Source organism: Phragmites australis, chromosome 3 (assembly GCF_958298935.1).
Source record: "Phragmites australis chromosome 3, lpPhrAust1.1, whole genome shotgun sequence".
NCBI classification, from domain to species: Eukaryota; Viridiplantae; Streptophyta; class Magnoliopsida; order Poales; family Poaceae; genus Phragmites; species Phragmites australis.
In genome coordinates this window covers 41,492,139-41,513,979 of record NC_084923.1, presented here as the reverse complement: position 1 = coordinate 41,513,979, position 21,841 = coordinate 41,492,139, and the positions used below count along the sequence as shown (strand labels likewise).

General features: G+C 43.3%; 1 protein-coding gene across 1 annotated transcript; it reads left to right on the top strand.

Moving 5' to 3' along the window:
* Positions 1–13,561: 13,561 nt before the first annotated feature.
* On the top strand, positions 13,562–20,814 carry LOC133913127 (uncharacterized). The gene is made up of 14 exons (XM_062356187.1): positions 13,562–14,088; positions 14,683–14,773; positions 14,880–14,964; positions 15,120–15,204; positions 16,437–16,506; positions 17,301–17,370; positions 17,920–17,965; positions 18,042–18,291; positions 18,615–18,820; positions 18,959–19,037; positions 19,188–19,253; positions 19,355–19,435; positions 19,778–19,857; positions 20,034–20,814. Exons 1-14 carry the CDS (start codon positions 13,955–13,957, stop codon positions 20,110–20,112), a joined length of 1,422 nt encoding a protein of 473 aa, XP_062212171.1. The 5' UTR covers positions 13,562–13,954; the 3' UTR covers positions 20,113–20,814.
* Positions 20,815–21,841: the final 1,027 nt, after the last annotated feature.

The window sequence follows — 21,841 nt, the reverse complement described above, 5'->3', positions numbered from 1 at the left end:
CCTACGGTGGTACGTTCCACGTACACGCACACGTGTCACCTACACCCCAGAGGGTGTCCGGCCCCACATCGCGTCGACAATGGAGGCATACCCGGTGCATTGGGACGAGGACGCTGCATTAGTGGTAAGTTGTTTTTTGAAATCAGTAGTCCATACTCAACGAACAAAATCGTATACTGTAATTGTTTACTTCTGTTCGTATCCGCAGGCAGATATCATTTATGATGTACATAGGGATGCAGCTGGTGCCATGGACCGCCTCCGGCAAGGGCAGCACCTCAGTGCGTCGGATGTTGCGAGCTTCATCAAGCGGGTTTTCGACAAGACAGCGCGCGCCTTAAAGCTAACCTCCTGCCGATCTACCACAGATGTAGCAGGGGCGCCTCCCAGGTCCAGTGGTGTCCACGCCGAGTCGTCTCGGCGGTCAGACGTGCACCGTCGTTCATCCGTGTCGGCACTCACACGATCCCTTTTACCACGTCATGGAGGCTCGGAGCAACTTGGTACGAATTTTAATTTTGAACAATATTCAACAATATCTTTTACTTACTACTGCATTGATTATTAAACTTTCATTAGGTGCACCTACACAAGCCTCGATGCAGCCTCGTAGATCGAGCCCTGTGCGTCCACCATAAGGTACTGGCGGCACCCTTCATCCCAGTTTTTAATACTTTCAGCAAATTAAGTTAATACTGTGCTCAGGTTACTTCGGTGACGAGGCCGGTCCGTCTTTGGCGGCCCCACGCCCGACCCCACCCGCAACGTTCGAGCCATACTATGGCACGACACCCTGGCCTTCTTCTGCTGCACCAGCATACCACGTAGGTACAATTATACAATTTTTATTACTACTTCCAATACCACATTGTTCGTATGTAACATAATCATTTGTTCGTAGACCCCTCCAGCTAGTACACATGAACGCCAGCAGAGCCTTCACAGTCCTCCTACCCTAGTCAGGAGGATGAGGCTGGCCCGGGCGCCGCATACGACCTCGTTCGTGACTTCTTTGGGGGCACACCTGACTACGATGTCCTCCAGCGATCCCAGGTACCCAGTGCTCCCCTTCGGACACAGCCCATGCAGGACGAGGCCTCGACACCGGTGCTCGCTACTAGACCTACCAGACACGTCGGTCCACCCGACCCCCTCACCTACTCCAGGGGTCACGTGAGGGTTAACCAGTGGCATCGAGACCACGATAGGGCGCACGGGCGACAACAACGAGGGAGGCAGCAGTAGAATTTTACATTTTATGTAACTTACATATGCATATTCACTTCGTGATGCACTCCTGTGTATTCAGACACGTTTACACTGTATGGTCGACTTAGCATGTCGTAACTTCATTTTGTATTCAGACACGTTTAATGAAAAAGTGAACACACTACTGAACTTTAACCATGACTTGACAACACATGTCTCCTTGCGCAGGCTTTAAACAAGAAGTGACAACACTACCCAGCTTTTTCCAAACAATAAATGATAACACGGGTACCAATAAATGTGGAATCTCTGACCATGATCAATGACACAATTTTCCCATTCTTCAAGATGGAATCCGATGCTCCTGTCATCGGCTACGCCCCTGCACTCACTCATTTCTTCAAGAGCGAATCCAATGCTCCTGCCTCCCCAACTATAAAAAGCCGAACCTCCTTACGTTGATGCACCACTCATTTCTCATATCTCTCAAGTGCAATATCTTCCTCAGCTCTATCACCAAATAAACATTGAAGGACTACCATACCTGAAGGTCTCGAACCACCAATGTGCTTCTGTGGTGACCTTTGTAAGCTCCGCGAGTTGCAGGATATCTCATACACCTATGGGCCGCGCTTCTTCATGTGTGCCAATTACGAGTATGACAAGCCTCAACATGCAACAACTGGTTATCGACCGGTACGATAACAGATATCAGCCTCATCTCTTCTGATTTGCACACTGTTTTACTAACCGCTCATCTTGTTCTATTTGTTTAGTCCCCTCCACCACTCTGTGATTTTATTCAATGGCTCGATAATGAGCAAAATGACGCACAGAAGCAGTGGGTCGACATGAACATGAGGTGGAGAAGGGAAGCATACGCACGTCGGGAGTACGAGCAACAGCAAGAGGAACTTCGCCTCAAGCGGGAGGAAGAAGAGCGCATGAGGAAGGTGGCGCACGACTGTACCGTGGCTCAGGCTCGGGAGGCTGAGAGGGAAAGGAAGTAGGAGAGAGCCCGCCGTGCTAAGGCGGCAGGTCCCGATGCCCTTCGAAAGGGAAAGTATCCTAGATGCACTCAGTAGAGAGTATCTAATGTAACCCGACATACTTTCCCTCCCTAAGGCATGTTATGATTAGGATCGGCGCACTAATAAGTAGGTCTTAGTGCGAACCGTACATGCCACATTTGTTTTCTCATCGTGTCGTCGCGTGTTACAATGTATTGTAATATTTTCACCCTTTGTTTAATACTATGTTTATCATCGTTTGCACCCTATACTCACGTAAAATGCTGCGAGTGCTAATTACTAATTTTTTATTCTCCGACTATTACATAACCTACTCTAAATTTAAATTCCAATTTTTCTTAAAGCCCTTTCTTTTTATTTCTTGAATTACACAAAATATTACATTTTTAAGGGAAAAAAGGTCTTAACCGCCCCTCAGGTTAGGTTGCCTAATCGCTCCCTCAGAGAGCTGCAGCCGTCTAGTTTTGCAATTTCTCCTACGATGAATCTATTTATTTAAATTTTTAATAAAAAAAACTCGCTCGCGATGACTGATGACCAATGATGAAAGAATGTCCGTGCTCGATTTAGGCCTAGCCCGGTTGGCCCATTAGACTTAACAAGACCATCCTAGCCCAAAAAGTTCAGTACGGGTCGAGGCCCGACTTGAGCCTTGCCAGAAAAGTAGACTGATGCCTCTAATGGGCTAGGCCTAGGTAGCCTCTTTAGGCTCAAAACCAGGCATTTTTGTCGGCTTAAACCAAGGCCTGCATTTTGCTCAGGTAATGCTCCAAATCATTTGCAACTAGCAATGTTGAGAATTTTTTTACATAAAAAATTGTAAATATATATGTCCGTTTTAATAAATTGTAGATTTGGAATCATGAGTGACATGTTTAGAATAAAAAAGTTATTTTATAATACTCTAAAAAATCATAACACTATTGAAATAGTCATAAAAAAATATATATGAGATAGAGGATGGCTTGTACAATTAGAGAAAAAAGACAAATTCTAGGGATACTGAAATTTGTCTTTTTTTATTTCTCATTGCAAAAGTTATTATTTGAGTTGAATTTTTTTAAGGGCTAGATAAACAACATCTGACAAAATCCTCTACACCACAGAATATTTTTCAGAATTTTTCATTACTATATTTAAAGTGTTTTAAATTTTGAAAGCACTGGAATGTATTTTTTATTTTTAAACCAAACATGTCCATGTCGCCTAAAAAAGTCTAGATCTGCATTGTATCAAAATGAACACATATATTTGTAATTTTTTATTTTAAAAATAAAAAATTCAATGTTGACGGCCCATTAAAAGATGCAGACACAATCGTCGATTCTGTGAATAAATGGCACTGGCCTCCAGACTCCATCTTGTGTTCTTATTGTGCCCAAGTTGTCCTCTCAAAAAAAAAAAAAGTGCCAGAGTTGTGTTTGGCTGTCTTGAGTCCTTTCTTCAGATGATATTATTGGAACATGCCGATTCAAGGCTTGGCTAAGATTATGCACGCATGATTACGTGATTTCTTGGTGACTTAGTCGAACCTATCACTACGGATAAGTTATGATGGAGGGTTGAAGCTATCGCTAACGAAGTGTCCCAGCTGATTAAGTAACATAGGAAATTAGGAAAGCTTTTCTAGGTAAGTTTATTGCAGAGGCTTATTGGTGTCACTGTCTCCAGAATTTCGTGGTTAGATTCGTACGCTGCTCCTATAAAATATCTGCATGGCATATCTCTATTCTTTTTTTTTTTACTCTTCACCATTAAATACAGCTGTAGTATCTGAACATGAACGCACGCACTCACTCCACACATACGCACCTACTCCATACACACCTAACGCACGCACACATGTTAGCCCTACAACCACACACAGCTTGAAGAAAGCGTCCATCCCCATCCAAAGATCACCAGGACCCAACGAGAATCCTGTAGACGACGAACACGTCGTAATCCCTTCTGTAGTGCCACGCCAGAGAAGCTGAAGAAATCCGAAATAAATCAGAACCCTCCGTGCGTCACCCGGACTTAGAAGCCCGGGTGGGTTCGGCTCAACACTCGGACCTTACCTTGACACAAAGCAAATCAGAGACCGCCGTGCGTCCATTTACTAATAGTGGTGGATGCTGATGAGGCACGGATCATCCACCTCTCTCTCCATCTTTCTCCTCTTCCTCCTATTCTTTCTTTCTTTTCTTTTTGACCCCTCATACATTGCAGAAAAATTGTTAGAGAGACTTTCACTTACTACGAAACAGCCAGCCCGCCCATGGATCGGCCCTTGTGCACGAACATATCTCAAGCAGCAATGCAGCATAAATCAGCAAAGACTTATGCTACTGTCATGTGAGGAGGCAGTTTCACGGGCAAGTTAGATTATGATTGATTTTGTTAGATATAAATTTGGAATTAGTAGATTCGGTTAGATTTGTTAGAGTTGGAGTTAGCTAAGAGTTGATAGGATTATCTGTATATATGTAACTGTGAGAATCAATAAAGGGAAGCAATTAGAATCAAACTTAAACCTCTATCACGTGCCTTGCTCTCAGGTGTAGCCATCACGGCGTCGCTCAAGTTCAAGCGCACGGTTCCTCAGTCGTGTTCTCTACCGCCGGCCGTGACAACTTAGTATCAGAGACAGCTCTTCCAATCCCCATGGCCGACGTTGTGAAGACGATTGACGACCAGCGACATCGCAACCCAACTGAAGTCCCTCGCCTTGATGGTCGGCCAGATCCTAGCGATCAAAGGTGACGTCAGCGACCTTAAGAACTAGATCGCCATGCACAATGTGGCTATCTCCCGCTTGGAGAAGACCGGATAGTCCACGGATGACGGAGTGAAGCTCGGCATAGGGAAGCGTGGCGACAGGCCGTAACACATGCACACCGACGGACCGCAAGATGACAACCGCCCTCCTTCGCGCTACCACAAACTAGACTTTCCAAAGTACGATAGAACGGTCGATCCACTGCCTTGGCTCAATCGATGCGAATAATTCTTCCATGGCATGAACACCCTGGAGGATCGCAAAGTTTGGCTGGCATCATTCCACATGGATGACTGTGCCTAGCAGTGGTGCTTCCACCTCGCCTGGGACAACGGTGAACCTTCTTGGCCAAACTTTATCTCCCATGTCCATCGCCGCTTCGGATTGGCCATCCAGGACAATCACCTTAGCGAGCTCTCCCTGCTTCGTTGCACCAGAACGGTGGTGGAGTACCAAGACAAATTCCTCACATTAGTCTGTCACTGCGACGGCATGTTCGAACACCACCAGATCCAAATCTTCACTGTGGGTCTCCTGGATCCCCTCCGCACAGACGTCGAACTTCACCGCACGACGACACTAGAGGACGTGATGCACTTGGCCTGAGTGTACTAACAACGCGCTCAGCTGCAGACCGTCGCGGAACTACCACGCAGACGCCCATCAACACCGTGACCAGCCACTGGGGACCCAGCGACCGCAGTGACCGCCAGGCCGCGCCGCTTCAAGTTCCTGACGTTGGCCAAGATGGCGGACCACCACGCGTAAGAGATTTGTGCTACAACTGCAACAAAGAAGTTCTCACAAAAGCATAAGTGCAAGAAATTGTTCACATCGCCCTAGACTGCCCCTATGGTGGTGGCGGATATGAAGAAGACACCAGGGATGAGCTCAAAATCTCACTGCATGCACTATCCAATGTCCAGTCCGGTGACACAATGCACATCCAAGTCTACATTGGCGGACAACTCTTTCATGCCCTCGTGGATTCGGGATCCACACATAATTTCATCTCTAATGTTGCATTATCTAAAGCCGGGCTAACACCTCTCGGTCACCCAGGCCTACGGGTCACCATGGCGAATGGTGATCATGTTCCGAGCGTGGGCATTTGCCGTTGCGTACTTGTTCGCGTTCATGACGAAACCTTCGACGTCGGCCTCTACTCCCTCAACCTCGGTGAGCACGATGTGGTCCTCGGAGTGCAATGGTTGCGCACCCTCGGGCCAATTCTTTGAGATTCTGACAAGATGACCATGACGTTTTGGCACAGTGATCACTACGTCACTTGGCATGGCCTAGCGCGCTGAGTGTTGTCTCGAGTCCTACACGTTTGCTCAGCACGGGCCATGCTACTCAGAATCATCCGCCACAACACATCGGTCGTCTCTTCGTCGGTGCTCATCGTTAAGAAGCGCGACAACTCATGGCACTTTTGCGTCTATTACCGAGCTCTCAGCAACAAGACAATGAAGGATAAGTTTCCAATTCCTGTGATAGCTAAGCTCAATGAATTGAAGGGGGAACGCTTCTTCACCAAGCTCGACTTGCGTTTCGGCTATCACCAGGTCCGCATGTTCAACGACGACATCCACAAGACAGCGTTCCGCACTCATGAGGGTCTCTTTGAGTTTGTCATGATGCCATTTGGCCTCACCAACACACCGACGACATTCCAGGCCTTGATGAATGAGATCCTCCAACATTTTTTGCGATGCTTTGTGCTGGTGTTTTTTGACGACATTTTGATCTATAGTAGCTCATGGGTCGATCACCTTTGTCACACACGCGCGGTGCTCCACCTCCTCCCTCAGCATAACCTTGTCCTCAAGAAGTCAAAATGCTCCTTCGGTGCACCATCCATGGCCTATCTTGGGCATGTCGTCTTAGCAGATGGAGTCGCCATGGACAACGCTAAAATCAAGGTTGTGCTGGACTGGTTGTGTCCGGCATCTGTGCATGCGCTGTGCGAATTTTGCGTTTTAGCGGGTTACTACCGCAAATTCATCAGGGATTTTGGCTCCCTTGTTGAGCCCTTGACTCAACTCCTGAATAAAGAGGGCTTTGCCTGGATTGCTGTAGCCTCGTTCGCCTTCGACAAACTGAAGGACACTCTGACCACAGTACCAGTATTGCAACTATCAGATTTATTGTCTCCTTCACCATGGAATGTGATGCATCAGGCTCAGGATTTGGAGTTGTTTTACACTAATGTAGTGGTCCCATTGGATACTTTAGCAAGCCGATCACGCTACGCCATGCTAAATTGGTCACCTATGAACGGGAACTCATTGGCCTTGTCTATGCGGTGCACCACTGGCAACCATATCTTTGGGGGCGTCCATTCATCATCAAGACCGATCATTATAGCCTGAAGTTCTTGCTTTACCAACACTTGTCGATGATTCCACAACATCGCTGGATTAGCAAACTATTCAGCTACGAGTTTGTGGTCAAGTTCAAGCCTGGCACGTCGAACACGGTGGCTGATGCCATATCTCGTTGCACCGAGGAAACCAGTATAAGCCTGGTGACAACAATCTCCGGGCCAACCTTCGATCTTCTGGATGACATTCGACGAGAAACGGCCGAGAACAAAGCACTGTAGGAACTCATGATCAAGATCAACAATGGTGACATGGGGCCATCGTGGTCAGTGCGCGATGGCTTGATCATCCGTGACCGACGCATTATTCTTGCTAGTTCTTCTCCGCTGATTTCCCTAGTCATCTCACCTGCGCATGAACCAGGACATGAGGGAGTTCAAAAAATGCTCCACCATGTCTGTCGTGATTTTTCCTAGATGGGGGCACGATCAGCTGTCGAATATTACGTGTGCGCCTGTTCAGTTTGTCAGCAAAACAAAATCTCAACGTAGCCTCCGACCGGTGTTCTTTAGCCTTTGTCGGTGCCGGAGCAAGTTTGGGAGGATGTGGCGATGGACTTCATTAAGGCTTTGCCCAAGGTACACGGGAAGTCAGCCATTTTGACTATCATGGATCGGTTTTCAAAATACGCTCACTTCTTTGCCCTGTCACATCCATATACAGCCGAGTTTGTGGCCCGTGCATTCTTCACAGAGGTGGTGCGTTTTCATGGTCTACCAGCGACCATTGTCTCTGATCGTGACACCATCTTTACTTGTCGCTTCTAGACGTAACTATTTAAGCTCTCCGGCGTCCGTCTACTGAAGAGCACCCCTTTTCACCCATAGATTGACAGTCAATCTGAGGCGGTGAACAGGGTCATTGCGATGTATTTGCGGTGCATGATCGGAGATCGACCGTGATAATAGGTGCAGTGGCTTTCGTGGGCTGAATATTGTTACAACACATCATTCCACATGGCTCTGTAGTATACGCTGTTCTGCATCGTCTACGGTTGCAATCCTCCTACCCTTCGTACTTACGATAGGGGCACGATGTGTGTGGCAACGCTCGACAGACAATTGGTGGACCGAGATTCCTTCCTCTCCAACGTCCGCAATTGCTTTCATCAAACTCAACAGCACCACAAGCGCTACTACAAAGACAAGCATTGACCTCTCACATTCGACGTTGGCCAGTGGGTATGGCTTCGTCTGCATCACCACTCGACGACATCCATCTTCGGTGCTTCCTCTAGCAAGCTAGCTCCGCGCTTCTAAGGCCCTTACAAAATTCTGGAACGCATTGGCACGGTGGCTTATCGCCTTGATCTGCCCCACCAGGCACGCCACCATCCGGTGTTCCATGTCAACTTGCTAAAACCGTTCATCAGTGATCCACCAGCTGCTCCACCACCACTTCCTCAAATTCACAATGGTCGTGTTGTGCAAACACCTGCTATCATCCTGCGTTCGCGCCTAAGCCGAGGTGTTTGGGAAGTGTTGGTCCATTGGGAGGGTCAACCAGCTGCAGAGGCATCGTGGGAACGTGTTCCAGAGTTTCGACAACGTTATCCCACATTCCAGCTCGAGGATGAACTGTTTTCCGAGGGAGGGAGAGATGTCATGTGGGGGTAGACATACCAGCGACGCCGTGCACACTAGGCGTGCCCAAGAGATGAGGCAACCATGGAGGCAGCTTAACCGGCAAGTTAGATTAGGATTGATTTGGTTAGAGATAGATTTGTAATTAGTAGATTCAGTTAGATTTGTTAGAGTTGGAGTTAGCTAAGAGTTGGCAGGATTATCTATATATATGTAACATGAGAATCAATGAAATGAAGCAATTAGAATCCAACTCAATCCTCTATTCCGTGCCTTGCTCTGGTGCGTAGCCATCACAACGCTGCCCAAGTTCAAGCGCACGGTTCCTCGGTCGCGTTCAGCGACATCTCATCGCTACCAGCTCCGCTCGCTATTCTCTGCCGCCAGCTGTGACAGCTATAAGCAAGTAACAAGGCAGACTTCTTAATAAGTGAACTAGGTAATACTCACTCCATCTTAAAATAGATAATTTTTAGAGCTGAGCATAATTATTAAGGTGAAAAATAAAATGACAATCTTACTCTGAAAGGATCGAATGGCCCAAGAGGGGGGGTGAATTGTGCGCTAATTAAAACTTCTACCGCTTAAACAAATAAAACCTTAGCCTAGATAAAAAAAGAATGCGACTACGTGATTTAAACTAGGACAAGGCAACTAAACAAGCAAGATAGCCAAGAGAGAGAATTTTAAAGAAGGACTCGCAATAGCAAAGATACTCAAAGTAAAATGCGGGAAAGTAAATAGTTGGAGAAGAGAACACCAATTTTTTTTCCGAGGTTTCGAGAAGTTGGCACTTCCCCCTAGTCCTCGTTGGAGTATCCACCAAGGATGTAGCTTCCCCTTGAGTCACCAAAACTCAAGTGCTCACTCTTGATTGCCCCTTCTCCATCTCCGGATTGACGGGCATCAAACCAAGTACATCATCTCTTCCCGGGGCTCCCACAAGTCCTCCAAGAACTCACCGAGAAAACCTCCGATCACTAAGACCGTCTAGGTGTTGCCAACCACCAAGAGTAACAAGCCTCAAGCTTCACTTGACAAAGACTAAGCCTAGACAACAGCTAGATGCACACTTGTTACTCTTTAAGCACTTAAAGAAGTCCCTAATCTTCAACTAAGAACTTGGAATTAACACAAGTGCTCTCTCTTACTTCTAAATGACACACCAAGTGTATGAGCTGCTACAGGGTTGCAAGAGATGCTGAGAGGTCCAAATGAGTGGGTATTTATAGGCTAAGGATCAAGAATTAGTTGTTGCCTAACAACCCAGAATTTTTCTTAACGCCGGAAGTTCCGGTGTAAATAACTCACTTCACATCGGAATATCCGGTGCTAATACCCCTGACAAAATAGCCGTTAACTATTCCATTAGCCGTTAAAGCTCCGGCGTTTAATCCGGACTTACGCCGGATTATCCGGCGCATGGAAACGGGCCAAATGATAGTTTGCAACCTCTCTGTATAAATTCATCTGGTGAATACTCTTTTCTACGCCGAACCATCCGGCGTGTAGACTTAATCCGAGACTTCACTGCGAATATTTCTCCGGTGATCTCACCACTCGAACGCCCGACTATCCGGCGTGGTCTTCAACAAATTTTCAAGTCAGAACTCTTAGGAAATTGCTCCGGTGAGATCACTCTTTCTATAGAGGATCATCCGATGAGTTGGATTTTCGCTGAATTTATCTAATTCAAAGCCGTCTTGAGTTCTAACTACTTGGATACTGAACCAAAAGCTTTTATGGCCAACCTAGCAATAGAAAGTCACAAGTGTGCATCAACTATGTCTAGACTCACCTAGGTCAAGCTACAACTCTTAAGCCCTCTTTATAGTACGGTTAAAAAATTAAAAAGAAATAGAACCTATACTGCTTTAAGTGTCCTTCATCTCCTTGTGACACTTAGAACTAGAAGATCTTTATCCTTCATGTACCGGTCATTTGATCATCCATATAAACTCTTTAAAGGGCAAGAGTATCAAGACATCATTGTCAATTATATTTTTTTTTCTTTTATATTGTTCAAAGCGCATACGTTAGTCATAATGATACGGTTGTCATTAATCACTGAAACTCTTACATCTTATCTAAGGGCCTAGATGCTACATACTCTCTTTTAATATCATTAATTACATGTCAAATGAGACATGTATCAAGAATAAAGTTACTTAATGGAGAGATAAAAATGAAAAATTTGAGCTAAAGTCACATCAAAATTGAAGACATCATGTATTTTAAACATTATAAAAGATATAAAACATCACCTATTCTAATAGGTATGGAGCAATGATTAATAAAGTTAGAGATTGCGAGAGCACCTTCCTGACAGAAAAAGAAAAAAGTGAGCGATCACATTCTTTTAGCACTGATTTGTAGAAGCCATTGATGACAAAGGGCAGAAGTTTCCAAAATGATACCACGGTCAAGCTCGCTTCACTTCTTCGGCAAATCACACTGCTGCAACGGATAGTAAGAGTTTGTTTGTTTCGGATTTTAGATTTTGGGTTGTGTTTTACAATCAAATTATGTAAATAAATAAATGAATTTTAGAAATAAATTGTAATAATACAGATCTGAATTATGATATAATTCACGATCTAACTTAGAATCTCTTCTAAAATATAAAATACAGAATCTAGATTTTTAGAATAAACAGCCCTAAACCTCAATCCACCGATGAAAAGGGAAACAGTCGCTATTGTGGCGGTCAGGCTAGTAATTCCGCCTCAGATAACTGCCACTAGCATGCCTGGTGATGCTATGCCCGCGCATGAATGATTAATCGGCTACTGACAGCCCGTTGCCATGGTCTCGTCCCAGAATGCGTCGAACCCACCAAACTATCCACGGGTGCACACCCACCAGCGCGCTGGGATTCCTGCTGCTACAGCCGGGACCATAGTGAAATATTGAGTGTGATTGGTTGTTGGTAAAAGTCTAATCTGAATGGATGTATATGTAGATTAAGTGGTGTTATATTTATTGAAAAGAAAAATATTTAGTTAATTCTATCTGTTTAGATATGCTGAGTTAGATTGATGTTTGATTGATCGAATCTGAGTCTACATGTGCGGATATAAGAATTGATATTATGATCAGTTGTTCGTATAAATGTGATTTTACGACAGTGGGCCTGTTTACATAAGCAGATACAAGACGAGGCTAAAAACATATATTTACATATGTAGAATAATAGACACAAATAACTAAAGATGTTTTTATAAAATTATATACATATGTGGAGTAGGATGGCCAAATATAGGAAACCATTTGAAAGCGCCTCCTCCTTTCCCCAAGCTACAGTAGACATAGTCGAAAAAGACGACGCCGTCGATTCCAATCGGATCCGATCCCTCCCCGGTCATCTCTGGCTTGCCGACGACGTGTTTTGGGTGAGGGACCTTCCATAATATAGATCTACTACTCTTTAGTTACACATGTAGGTTTAGGTTCTAGAAGTTTTTGAGCTCCATTATGAGAGGGAGCAGCGATGGAAATGCTCGCGGAAGGTATGCTACGGTCTTTGCGGGAGGAGGAGGTGCTCAGCCTCCTCGTCAGCTTCCCTGTCAACGTCGGGTACAACTCTGATCACATGCTCTCTTTTTTCATCCTCGTTGAGGCTGCGGCCAGGACAAGTGGCTAGGACCAGTGTATCGTGGCACCGCGGGAAGTTCCCAAAGGCGCGAAGCTATCGTCTAAGCGGCATGAGGCGTCATCTTGGTTTTTGTGGTCTCCGTTATTGGTCTCGGCGTCGGTTGCGTCGTTGGTGCCATCTTTGGTCTGGTTTTGGTCTCCGCCATTCTGGTGCCGACTCTCTACATCGCCCCGACGCGAGATCTCTCCTCAGACATATGGCTAGAAGTCCGGATTTTGCTGTTGAATGCTCCCTCCGGTGATGCCGCCTTCATTGTTCATGTTCCCTAGAGTAGTTGTGGAAGATATGTTTGTGTTCGGGTCCGTAATGTGTATGCATTTGTGATGTATTTGTGTATGGGCACATGTATGGAAGTAGTATGCGTATGTGTTTTGCGGAGGGATTGTGTGTCATCACTTTAGTGGATTGTAGCTCCGGGCCGCACATTTCTTTGCATGTGGTAGTGGAAATTCTGATTTTCATGTGTTTGAGCCGGCGATGCAACAACCGATTCGTGTTTAGTAGCTTAGATGTACTTCGATAATGATTCCGAAGTACTGAATGTTGCGGTATTTTCTAATGCTTAGAGTTGTTCGATGGTCTAAACGTGAGAGGTTCGCTTCACGATCTTGGCTCATTTAGAGCGGTGGAGATCGTTGGGAGCAGAAGAAGTATTTCCTGGATTTAGGAATGTACTGTTACTTCATGTTAATATAAACCCTTTCCATTCAAAAAAGAGAGAAAACCATTCATACCTATGGGTTTAACTCGCAAATCCCCGTAGCTTGGCGCGCCACGGCCGGGCACGTTGGCTCGGTCCCTACCCGCGCCGCTCTGCGTGAGCCCCGTCCCGTCGCGGTGCATGACGGCTTGGCGTGGGGAGGGTTTGGCGTGCAAGCGACGCCAAAGCAGGGGCGGGACGGGTGGAGCCACCAATCGCTTAAAAAAATAGGGGAATCCGCAGCGAAAACCAACAACGGAGGCAGGAACGAGGCGGAAGAAAGAAAAAAAATCCAGCTCGTCGGCTTCCCCGAACCACTTGAGCAGGGGAGGGGCGACGCGCGACCCAATCCGACCCAACCCAGTCCATTGCCGCCTCCACCATGAACAGTACCAGGCAAATAGATTACTTATAGTAGATTACAATCAGAGACGGCGAGAGAGGAAAGCAGAGTAGAATCATCTTATCATACTCCATGACTCCATCGCTAGGCTAGAGGGAGAGGGAGAGAGACGTCCCCCTTTGTTTCCTCGCTTGAGCCCATCTCCTCGCAGCGACAAACCCAAGGAAGCGGAGGATAGGAGATTTGATTAGTAGCTGGGAGCGTTGTGGGGGGGGGGGGGGGGGGATGCAGCGGCGGCGGGGGCACACGTGGACCGGGGTGGGGAAGACGGCGCAGGCGGCAGCGGCGCACGTCGCGCTCTTCTGCTTCACGCTCCTCCTCGCGCTCAGGGTCGACGGCCGCACCACCTACTCCTGGTGGTACGTACTCTAAACCCTAGACCTCACTGGCCTCCCTTTCCGGACCCTCCCCGCTCCGCTCCGCTTCGGTTCGATCTGATTGGTTTGGATTTTGCGAGTTGGGGGAGTCGGATTATTGGTTGGTGTGGTGATTGGGCGGGCGAGTGGCTCCCCCTGCGATGCAGATGCAGTTTAGGGTACTGTGCGAGTCCTGTGCTCGCTTTGCGTGCGATGGAGGGTTGGTTGCTTGTGGTGGAGCAATCTGCTCTGCTGGCGTATGATTCGGCTGTTTGCTTTCATCTCTGTTCTGGCTGGGGGTCAGTTGAATGTGGGCTAGTGAAGAGTTGATGGTAGTATTCAGTTAATGCTCAGCTTTACAGTGTTTGGAGTTAGCTGATGCCCAGCCAGAGTTTCACGTTTGTTATTATTCTGCGGATAAATCACTGTAGAATTCATGCCAAATTCGGTAATTTGAGGCATTGTTCTATTTGGAATGTTTTTTTTTCGGAAATTCGGAGCTCTTCTAGCTAGAATTCGGTATGCCGGATTGTGCATTACTTATTCGCAGTGGTAAAGCTAGTGTGAAATGTTAATTATTATACTTTGATTTTGTAGGATAATATTCATTCCGCTTTGGCTCTTTCATGTTATTGTTGCACGTGGAAGGTTTTCAATGCCAGCCCCTTCATTGCCTCATGGCCGTCATGTAAGATTTAGATACTGATTCGTCTGGACAGCTTGATTTCATATGTGCACACTAGCATTGTTCGATTACCACGCGCTGAACCTAATATGTATCTGTTTGCATGCAGTGGGCACCTTGCCATTCGATTGTTGCAGCTCCTTTGCTGGTTGCATTCGAGCTGCTTCTTTGCATATATCTTGAAAGCATAAGAGGTAGGGTCTGAAGCCATTGGATGAAATAAAACCTTGTCAACCACATTGAGATTCCTGGAATTGCTTAATCTGGACTGTGTGCTACATTTCACTGTTATTATCAATTCCATTTTTATTGTGTGATCCACACACCTCTTTTCTTTGTGTGTACCCAGTTAGAAATCACCCATCTGTTGATCTGAAGATTGTCTTCCTTCCTCTGCTGGCCTTTGAGGCAATTATCCTTATCGACAATTTTAGGTAATCAATGCTAACTATTTCATTTCTTTCCTGGGGTTTCTTATTTTGTGATAATATATTTTTTATTTAACTATGAGAATTCACTACCCATGGCCATGAGCTACTACTGCCTTAACAGTTTGCCTTCTTACATGTTATGTCAATTGCAAGTTTGTTCTGACTTGGTAACTTGCACATGTAAAAGCTGTTATGATATATCTTAGTACGTCCTTTACTTTGGATATGCTTGGAATTGTTGTAGTCAAATGATCGGCCTGATTTCCATTGTCTAATGGACCCGTCAAAAGCATCTAAATTCAGTGTCTTTCAAATTCCACAGTTCCAACATTTGTTTGCACCATGCTAACTTCCATTGATTGTCACATTATGTCTAAGGAAGGCATTTGCTGGGCTAACAACTATCTTAGTAACTGATCAAACCCCTAATGTAGCAATACAAGTATACTGGCAGCTTATCATAATATGAATCGAAGGTAATTTGTCTATTTGTGATGGCCCTTTCTGTTGTTTAACGCTTCTAGCTTTATTCTTGAACAACATTTAAAAACCTCAATTATCTCTATTGTGAAGCTAGTCTTGCCGAAAGATTACATCGTAGCTTGTATTTCAATTAAATCATTTTTATCTATATTCACCAGTCTAAACTCTGAAGTTTGGTTTTAGTTCCAAGTAAAGCTTTAAGCTATTGATTGCTTGTGTTTCTGTAGTCTGTACCAAGGAAGAGGCTATATTGCTTCCATTGGCTGCAAAATTACAAAAGTCAGGCTTGCACAAATTTGAACACAGAATCTAGCATCGAGGGCTGGTCTTCCATTGTTCCTTTGACAGCATTCTGAAAATAATTAATTTGCAAGATCCTTCTGCCCATCTTGCTTTTGTTCTGCTCTTGCCATAGCATTGTAACATTTTCTTACTTTCTTTAGTACACATCAGTAGGGTGGTTGCATTCTAGTATTGTATGTCAAAGTTATGGATGATTATATTAAGATATATGCACCACTGATCACACTTTCATGTTGGCATGCATTCAGGACATTGATTGTTGTTTGAATCTTTTTGATCTTCTTCAGCTGTCCTACTTAAGAACCGCATTGGCCAAAAGATACCCAGAGTTGGGATTGTGCAGCACAACCAAAATGATATATTGTCTGTTACTTTCAGACAAACTTTATTATACTTACTATGGATATTGATATGTATGTGTTTCTTGGTATGGGTTTTGTATTGTTCAGAATGTGTAGAGCTTTAATGCCAGGAGATGAAGAAAGCATGAGCGATGAAGCTATTTGGGAGACACTTCCTGTAAGTTTCTCATACTAGCGGATCTTAGGCACAATTTTCCATTGATTTGAATTGCAGTACAATGTTTATTCTATGCAAAATAAGCATTTTTTAATTTAATTGCCTTCCATTTCATGAAAAGGGGGGATGCTACAAAGGACTTTAGGATACGAGCATCACTTAACTAGGAAAATTGAAGTCATGCAATAGAGTGGCATTCATTTGATACTCGTTGGTAATGGAATGGAGTAATGCATGTGCCACAAATGAACTACAGGGTTGAATACAGCGAAAAAGCAAATGATGCAACATTTTCACATCATGTCGGAAGATATAATTTATATAGGCCAGAGCAACAATATTAGACCAACTGTTGAAATGTCTCGCATCACTCTACTAAAGTATCATTTTAGAACTTTCAACTTTCTGGAGTAAGATGTGCTGAACTAGTTCTGGTGCGTCATAATGAAAAACTGATACAGTGAACAAATATATCGGTTCACTATCATAAACAAATTAAAATTTGTTCTAATTCACCAGGACTTGTATTCCTCCAAACATGTTTGGGTCACTCTAATATTCTATTTGGTAATTAGAAATTTACTTCTTTGCGTTTCATATGAATGTTTAGTTAATTAATGTATAGAATCCTGTTAACTCCTTGTTTTGAGAAACAATATATGTTCCTACTCTTCTGATCTTGAGTAGAGCTATTAATGATAGCTCAGAACATCTGCAGTATGCATCATTTTTTTACTTACAGTAGAATATTATACATTTATCTTATGGCACTTTACCTTATTTTTTGTAACCAGCATTTTTGGGTTGCAATTTCAATGGTGTTTCTTATAGCAGCTACAACATTCACACTTCTCAAGCTATCTGGTAAGTTTTGTAAATTGCCTTCCAACTTCTACATGATATAAAAGTGATTGTCCCATGATAGCTGCCTTGTCTTATGTCCTATTTCTATTAATAACTCTGAAACTGCAAATTTGAGGCAGCACCTTATTGATCCTTAAGTACCTTAACTATGGAGTTAACAAAGAGGATATGACATGTTTTAGTTAATTGTTCTGTCTCTTCTATGTAGTATGGGATGCATTAAGTATTGGATCTTGCTTCCTTACTTGACTAGTAACATTTAATAAGGTTCCTTAATAGTAATCCATAAAATTGGTCAGCAGTATTCCTTCTTGTGGACTAGAATGACATATGTATTAATTTGGGAGTTGGAAGTGGCGCATTCCTTTTTTTTATTAGTTTGGACAGGCTCTGTTTAGAACTATCTCCCTTCCTCCCCTGTGAGCTTGTAGGAGTCAGTTGAGCTAGTAACTATTTTAAGTTGCACAATGTTGAAGTTTATTTTTTTTCCTCGGGCCTCCTTTTTCTTTTATTGCACTATGTTTTGTAATAGTGCATTATTAAACACAGGTGATGTTGGCGCTTTGGGATGGTGGGATTTATTTATAAATTATGGGTGAGACTTGTCTCAAATGGCGTTCTTTCTTTTTCTGAGATGTCAAATAGTCTAATTTAGCACCTTGCTTGTTCAGGATTGCGGAGTGTTTTGCATTTCTTGTTTGTACAAGATGGTTTAATCCCATGATTCATAAGCCTCCCACTCATGGAGAGGCTAGCTCATCATCAGCGGCAATTAGATATCGTGATTGGGAAAGTGGCCTTGTCCTCCCATCACTAGAAGATCACGAACAAGAGAAGCTTTGTGGTCTCCCTGATATCGGAGGTCACATAATGAAAGTACCTCTGGTGGCTTTCCAAGTTTTGCTTTGTATGCGATTGGAGGTATCATCTTTTTAGTTGGATCTTGTGGATTTCATCTCTAGCCTACCCCAACTTGCCTGGGACAAAGGCTGCTGTTGATATAATGTACTAGTATACACTATACAGGGATGAAAACTGCCAGGAACACTGATATTCTTTTTTTCATCTCTTTTAAGAAACCATCACTCACATTGTTTTAATAGATTAGAAAACAACTTGACCACTCACTGAACTGTATCAATAGTGGGCTTCAAACTCTCATTACTGCAACATGCTGGCCCTTTTGCATGCATACCCAATTAGTCATTCTTGATTATTAGAGTGACTGTACAATTTTGTTTCAGGGCACACCACCCAGCGCTCGTTACATTCCAATACCTGCTCTTTTCTCCCCACTATTTATTCTGCAAGGTGCTGGTGTCCTTTTCTCTGTAGCAAGATTGGTGGAGAAGGTTGTTCTGCTATTACGGAATGGACCAGTTAGTCCTAATTACCTTACAGCCTCATCGAAAGTCCGTGATTGCTTTGCTTTCCTTCATCGTGGTTCAAGGTACCATCTGATATCTAATATAAGCTATTTTGTATTTATTTTTCTTGCTGATGTATCTATTACCGTGCTGGAACCATATAGTAGCAATTCACCCTTATGCAGGCTTCTAACTGTGTGGCTTGTTTATGTGTTATGCAGGCTTCTTGGTTGGTGGTCTATCGATGAAGGCAGCAAGGAAGAGCAAGCCCGGTTGTTTTATACTGAATCTACTGGGTACCTTATAATTGACTTTGGCCGTTTCATTCTGTTCATTTAAATTTTGTTACATTGCTATTTTTGTTGCTATTCTTCATTCTGTTTCATGTTTACAAGGCCTGTGAGTATGTTTGTTTTCTATGCTGACTATTTGCTTTTTGGATGAAGGTACAACACATTTTGTGGCTATCCACCGGAGGTAGTTAAGAAAATGCCTAAAAAGGATCTCGCTGAAGAGGTTACTTGATATAATCAAATTTTTTTCTATAATACAATTGTTTATCTCATCACATGATATAATCAATAAAAAAAATTAACTTCCTATTTTTTCACTTCCAGGTTTGGAGGCTACAGGCAGCGTTGGGTGAGCAATCTGAAATTACCAAGTGTACCAAACAGGAATATGAGAGGCTTCAAAATGTATTGCCTCTTGCTGTGACTTGTGCATACTCATTTTTCCATTTGATTTATATTGCCACCATATATCCTTAAGACATCACGTGAGGGCTTGACATTTAGATCCCTAAACTTACGCAAGTGATTCACTTGGGTGCAAGCTGTCAATTTTAGGGACTGTAGGCAATGTAACCTTGACTATATGTATACGAATTTAGGAATTAAACTGTTGTCTTTGTGATGGGAATTGAGTTTCTGCTATTGTCTACCGATAGTTATGCTTTTTTAATGCGGGGCAGAGATAATAACCTGTTGGCGAATCCATCATCACTACTGTGTTGACAGTCATCTTTTCCTTTGTTTCAGGAGAAGATTCTTTGTAGGATTTGCTACGAGGGAGAGATATGCATGGTCCTACTTCCCTGCCGTCATAGAACTTTATGCAAGTATGTTTCAGTCCCTTGTTTACTCCAAATTTCTTATTTGCTCGTTTCAGCTGGGCAGTGGTTCCAATCATATATTACATGTTGATTTTAAACAGACTTCATATCTGTTGGTTCTTAAAGGACTTTACCTCGGTTGGTTCTTAATGGACTTCATCTCTGTTGGTTTTTTCCGTTAGGTCTTGTGTTGAGAAGTGCAAGAAGTGTCCAATTTGCCGTGTGCCAATCGAAGAGCGCATGCTTGTATATGATGTTTAAACCTCACTAGCTAACCCAGCTTAAACATTACAAATTTGTACATGTGGGTTCTGTTATGTCGTGCATTTGGACTCGATCACAACTTTAAGCTGATTGAGGTTTGCACAACTTCAGAAAGGTTCACCGTATATGGGGAAAATACAAGTATATCATGCCTAACCAAAAGCAGGGAAAAAGGTAGCCGATGAACATTTTGCTGGTTCCAATTATCTACTGTAAGTATGTGATCAGTGTACTTCCTTTCCTTTTGTGATTGATAGATGTTCCGGTTAGTTTTGTTTGGGTAGCATCTTCTCATGGGTATGCAGTTGTCCAAATGTAAATAAAAACAATGCCTTGTTTGAGTGTAGTCCTCCTTGGTTGAAAGAAGAATGATAGCAAAGAAAATATACTCTTCGGGGAGAAAAATATACTCTTTTGGGGGTCTTTAGTTCGCATACAATTGCAGCAGAAATGCGAATATCTGCGCCAGATTATCAGTTTGCAACTGTTCATCTTAGTGTTTAGTTGTAAAAGAGGGGTTGCATTGTGTAGCCTGATTGAGTGGAAGTATGCTGTGGAACATGATAGTTTTTGAAAAAAGTGTATGGTTGTTTGTACGAGTGTATGTAATGGTGGATGGAGTGAATATGTGAAGATGTTTGGTTGCTGGTATGAATAGGTGTAATGATCATGTGATATGAGATTGACGAGTGGATCTTATCGATACTGTATCGCATGCAGTATATCTGTCAGTCTGGTTACGAGTGAAGCTTGAGTTAATGTATCATATAATCATAATGACTCATGCAGGTTATATTCGTTATGTAGGTAACTAAATATATTTTTGTATGAAAATATATAAGTGGATGTAAATTTCTTTTATATATATATATATATTCTCTATTCTACTCCCTGCGCTAAAAATAGTTATTCAACACCCCGGCCACACCACCCCTCCGACCCTGACCAGGCCTGAACCACCCTGCCTACCAACCAGGCACCCAACCTGCAACCGTAATTCAATTGTTATTTTAACTATATATCTGTTCCTTATTTTACGATCGGATGTTACCATTAATCGCATCATCTCCTATAAGTAAATTCTTATTCATTACGACTGTACATATGTAACCTCCCCTCCATCAGACACGTTGCTCACCAGCCCGGTCCACAACCGTGATGTATTAGTTATTGTAACCGTAATACATCTAGTTATTGTAACCACCATACTATATTATTCTTACACTTTTACGGTTTTAATTGATAATTTTTAACGGCCAATGACTCATCACCATAAAATCGAGAAGATACTAATTCTTTTATGGTTACATGGATGCATTTTTATGGTTATAGCTGTGCCTCAGTCATAAACAGAAAACGTATGGTTGCATGGATGCGTTTTTATGGTTACAACAATGTATTTTTACCATAATTATTTTATAGTTACATGGGTGCATTTTTATTGTTATGATTCTGGACCAACACTTGGTTTTTATCATAATTATTTCATGGTCGCATGAATGCGTTTTTATAGTTATGAATTTGGACCAACACTGGTTTTTACCATAATTATTTTATGGTTGCATGGATGCGTTTTTATGATTACAACTATGTGTTTATACCATAATTATTTTATGATTACATGGATGTGTTTTATTTGTTATAAATCTGGACCAACACTGAATTTTTTACTCTAATTATTTTATGGTCACATGGATACGTTTTTATGGTTACAGGTGTGCCTGAG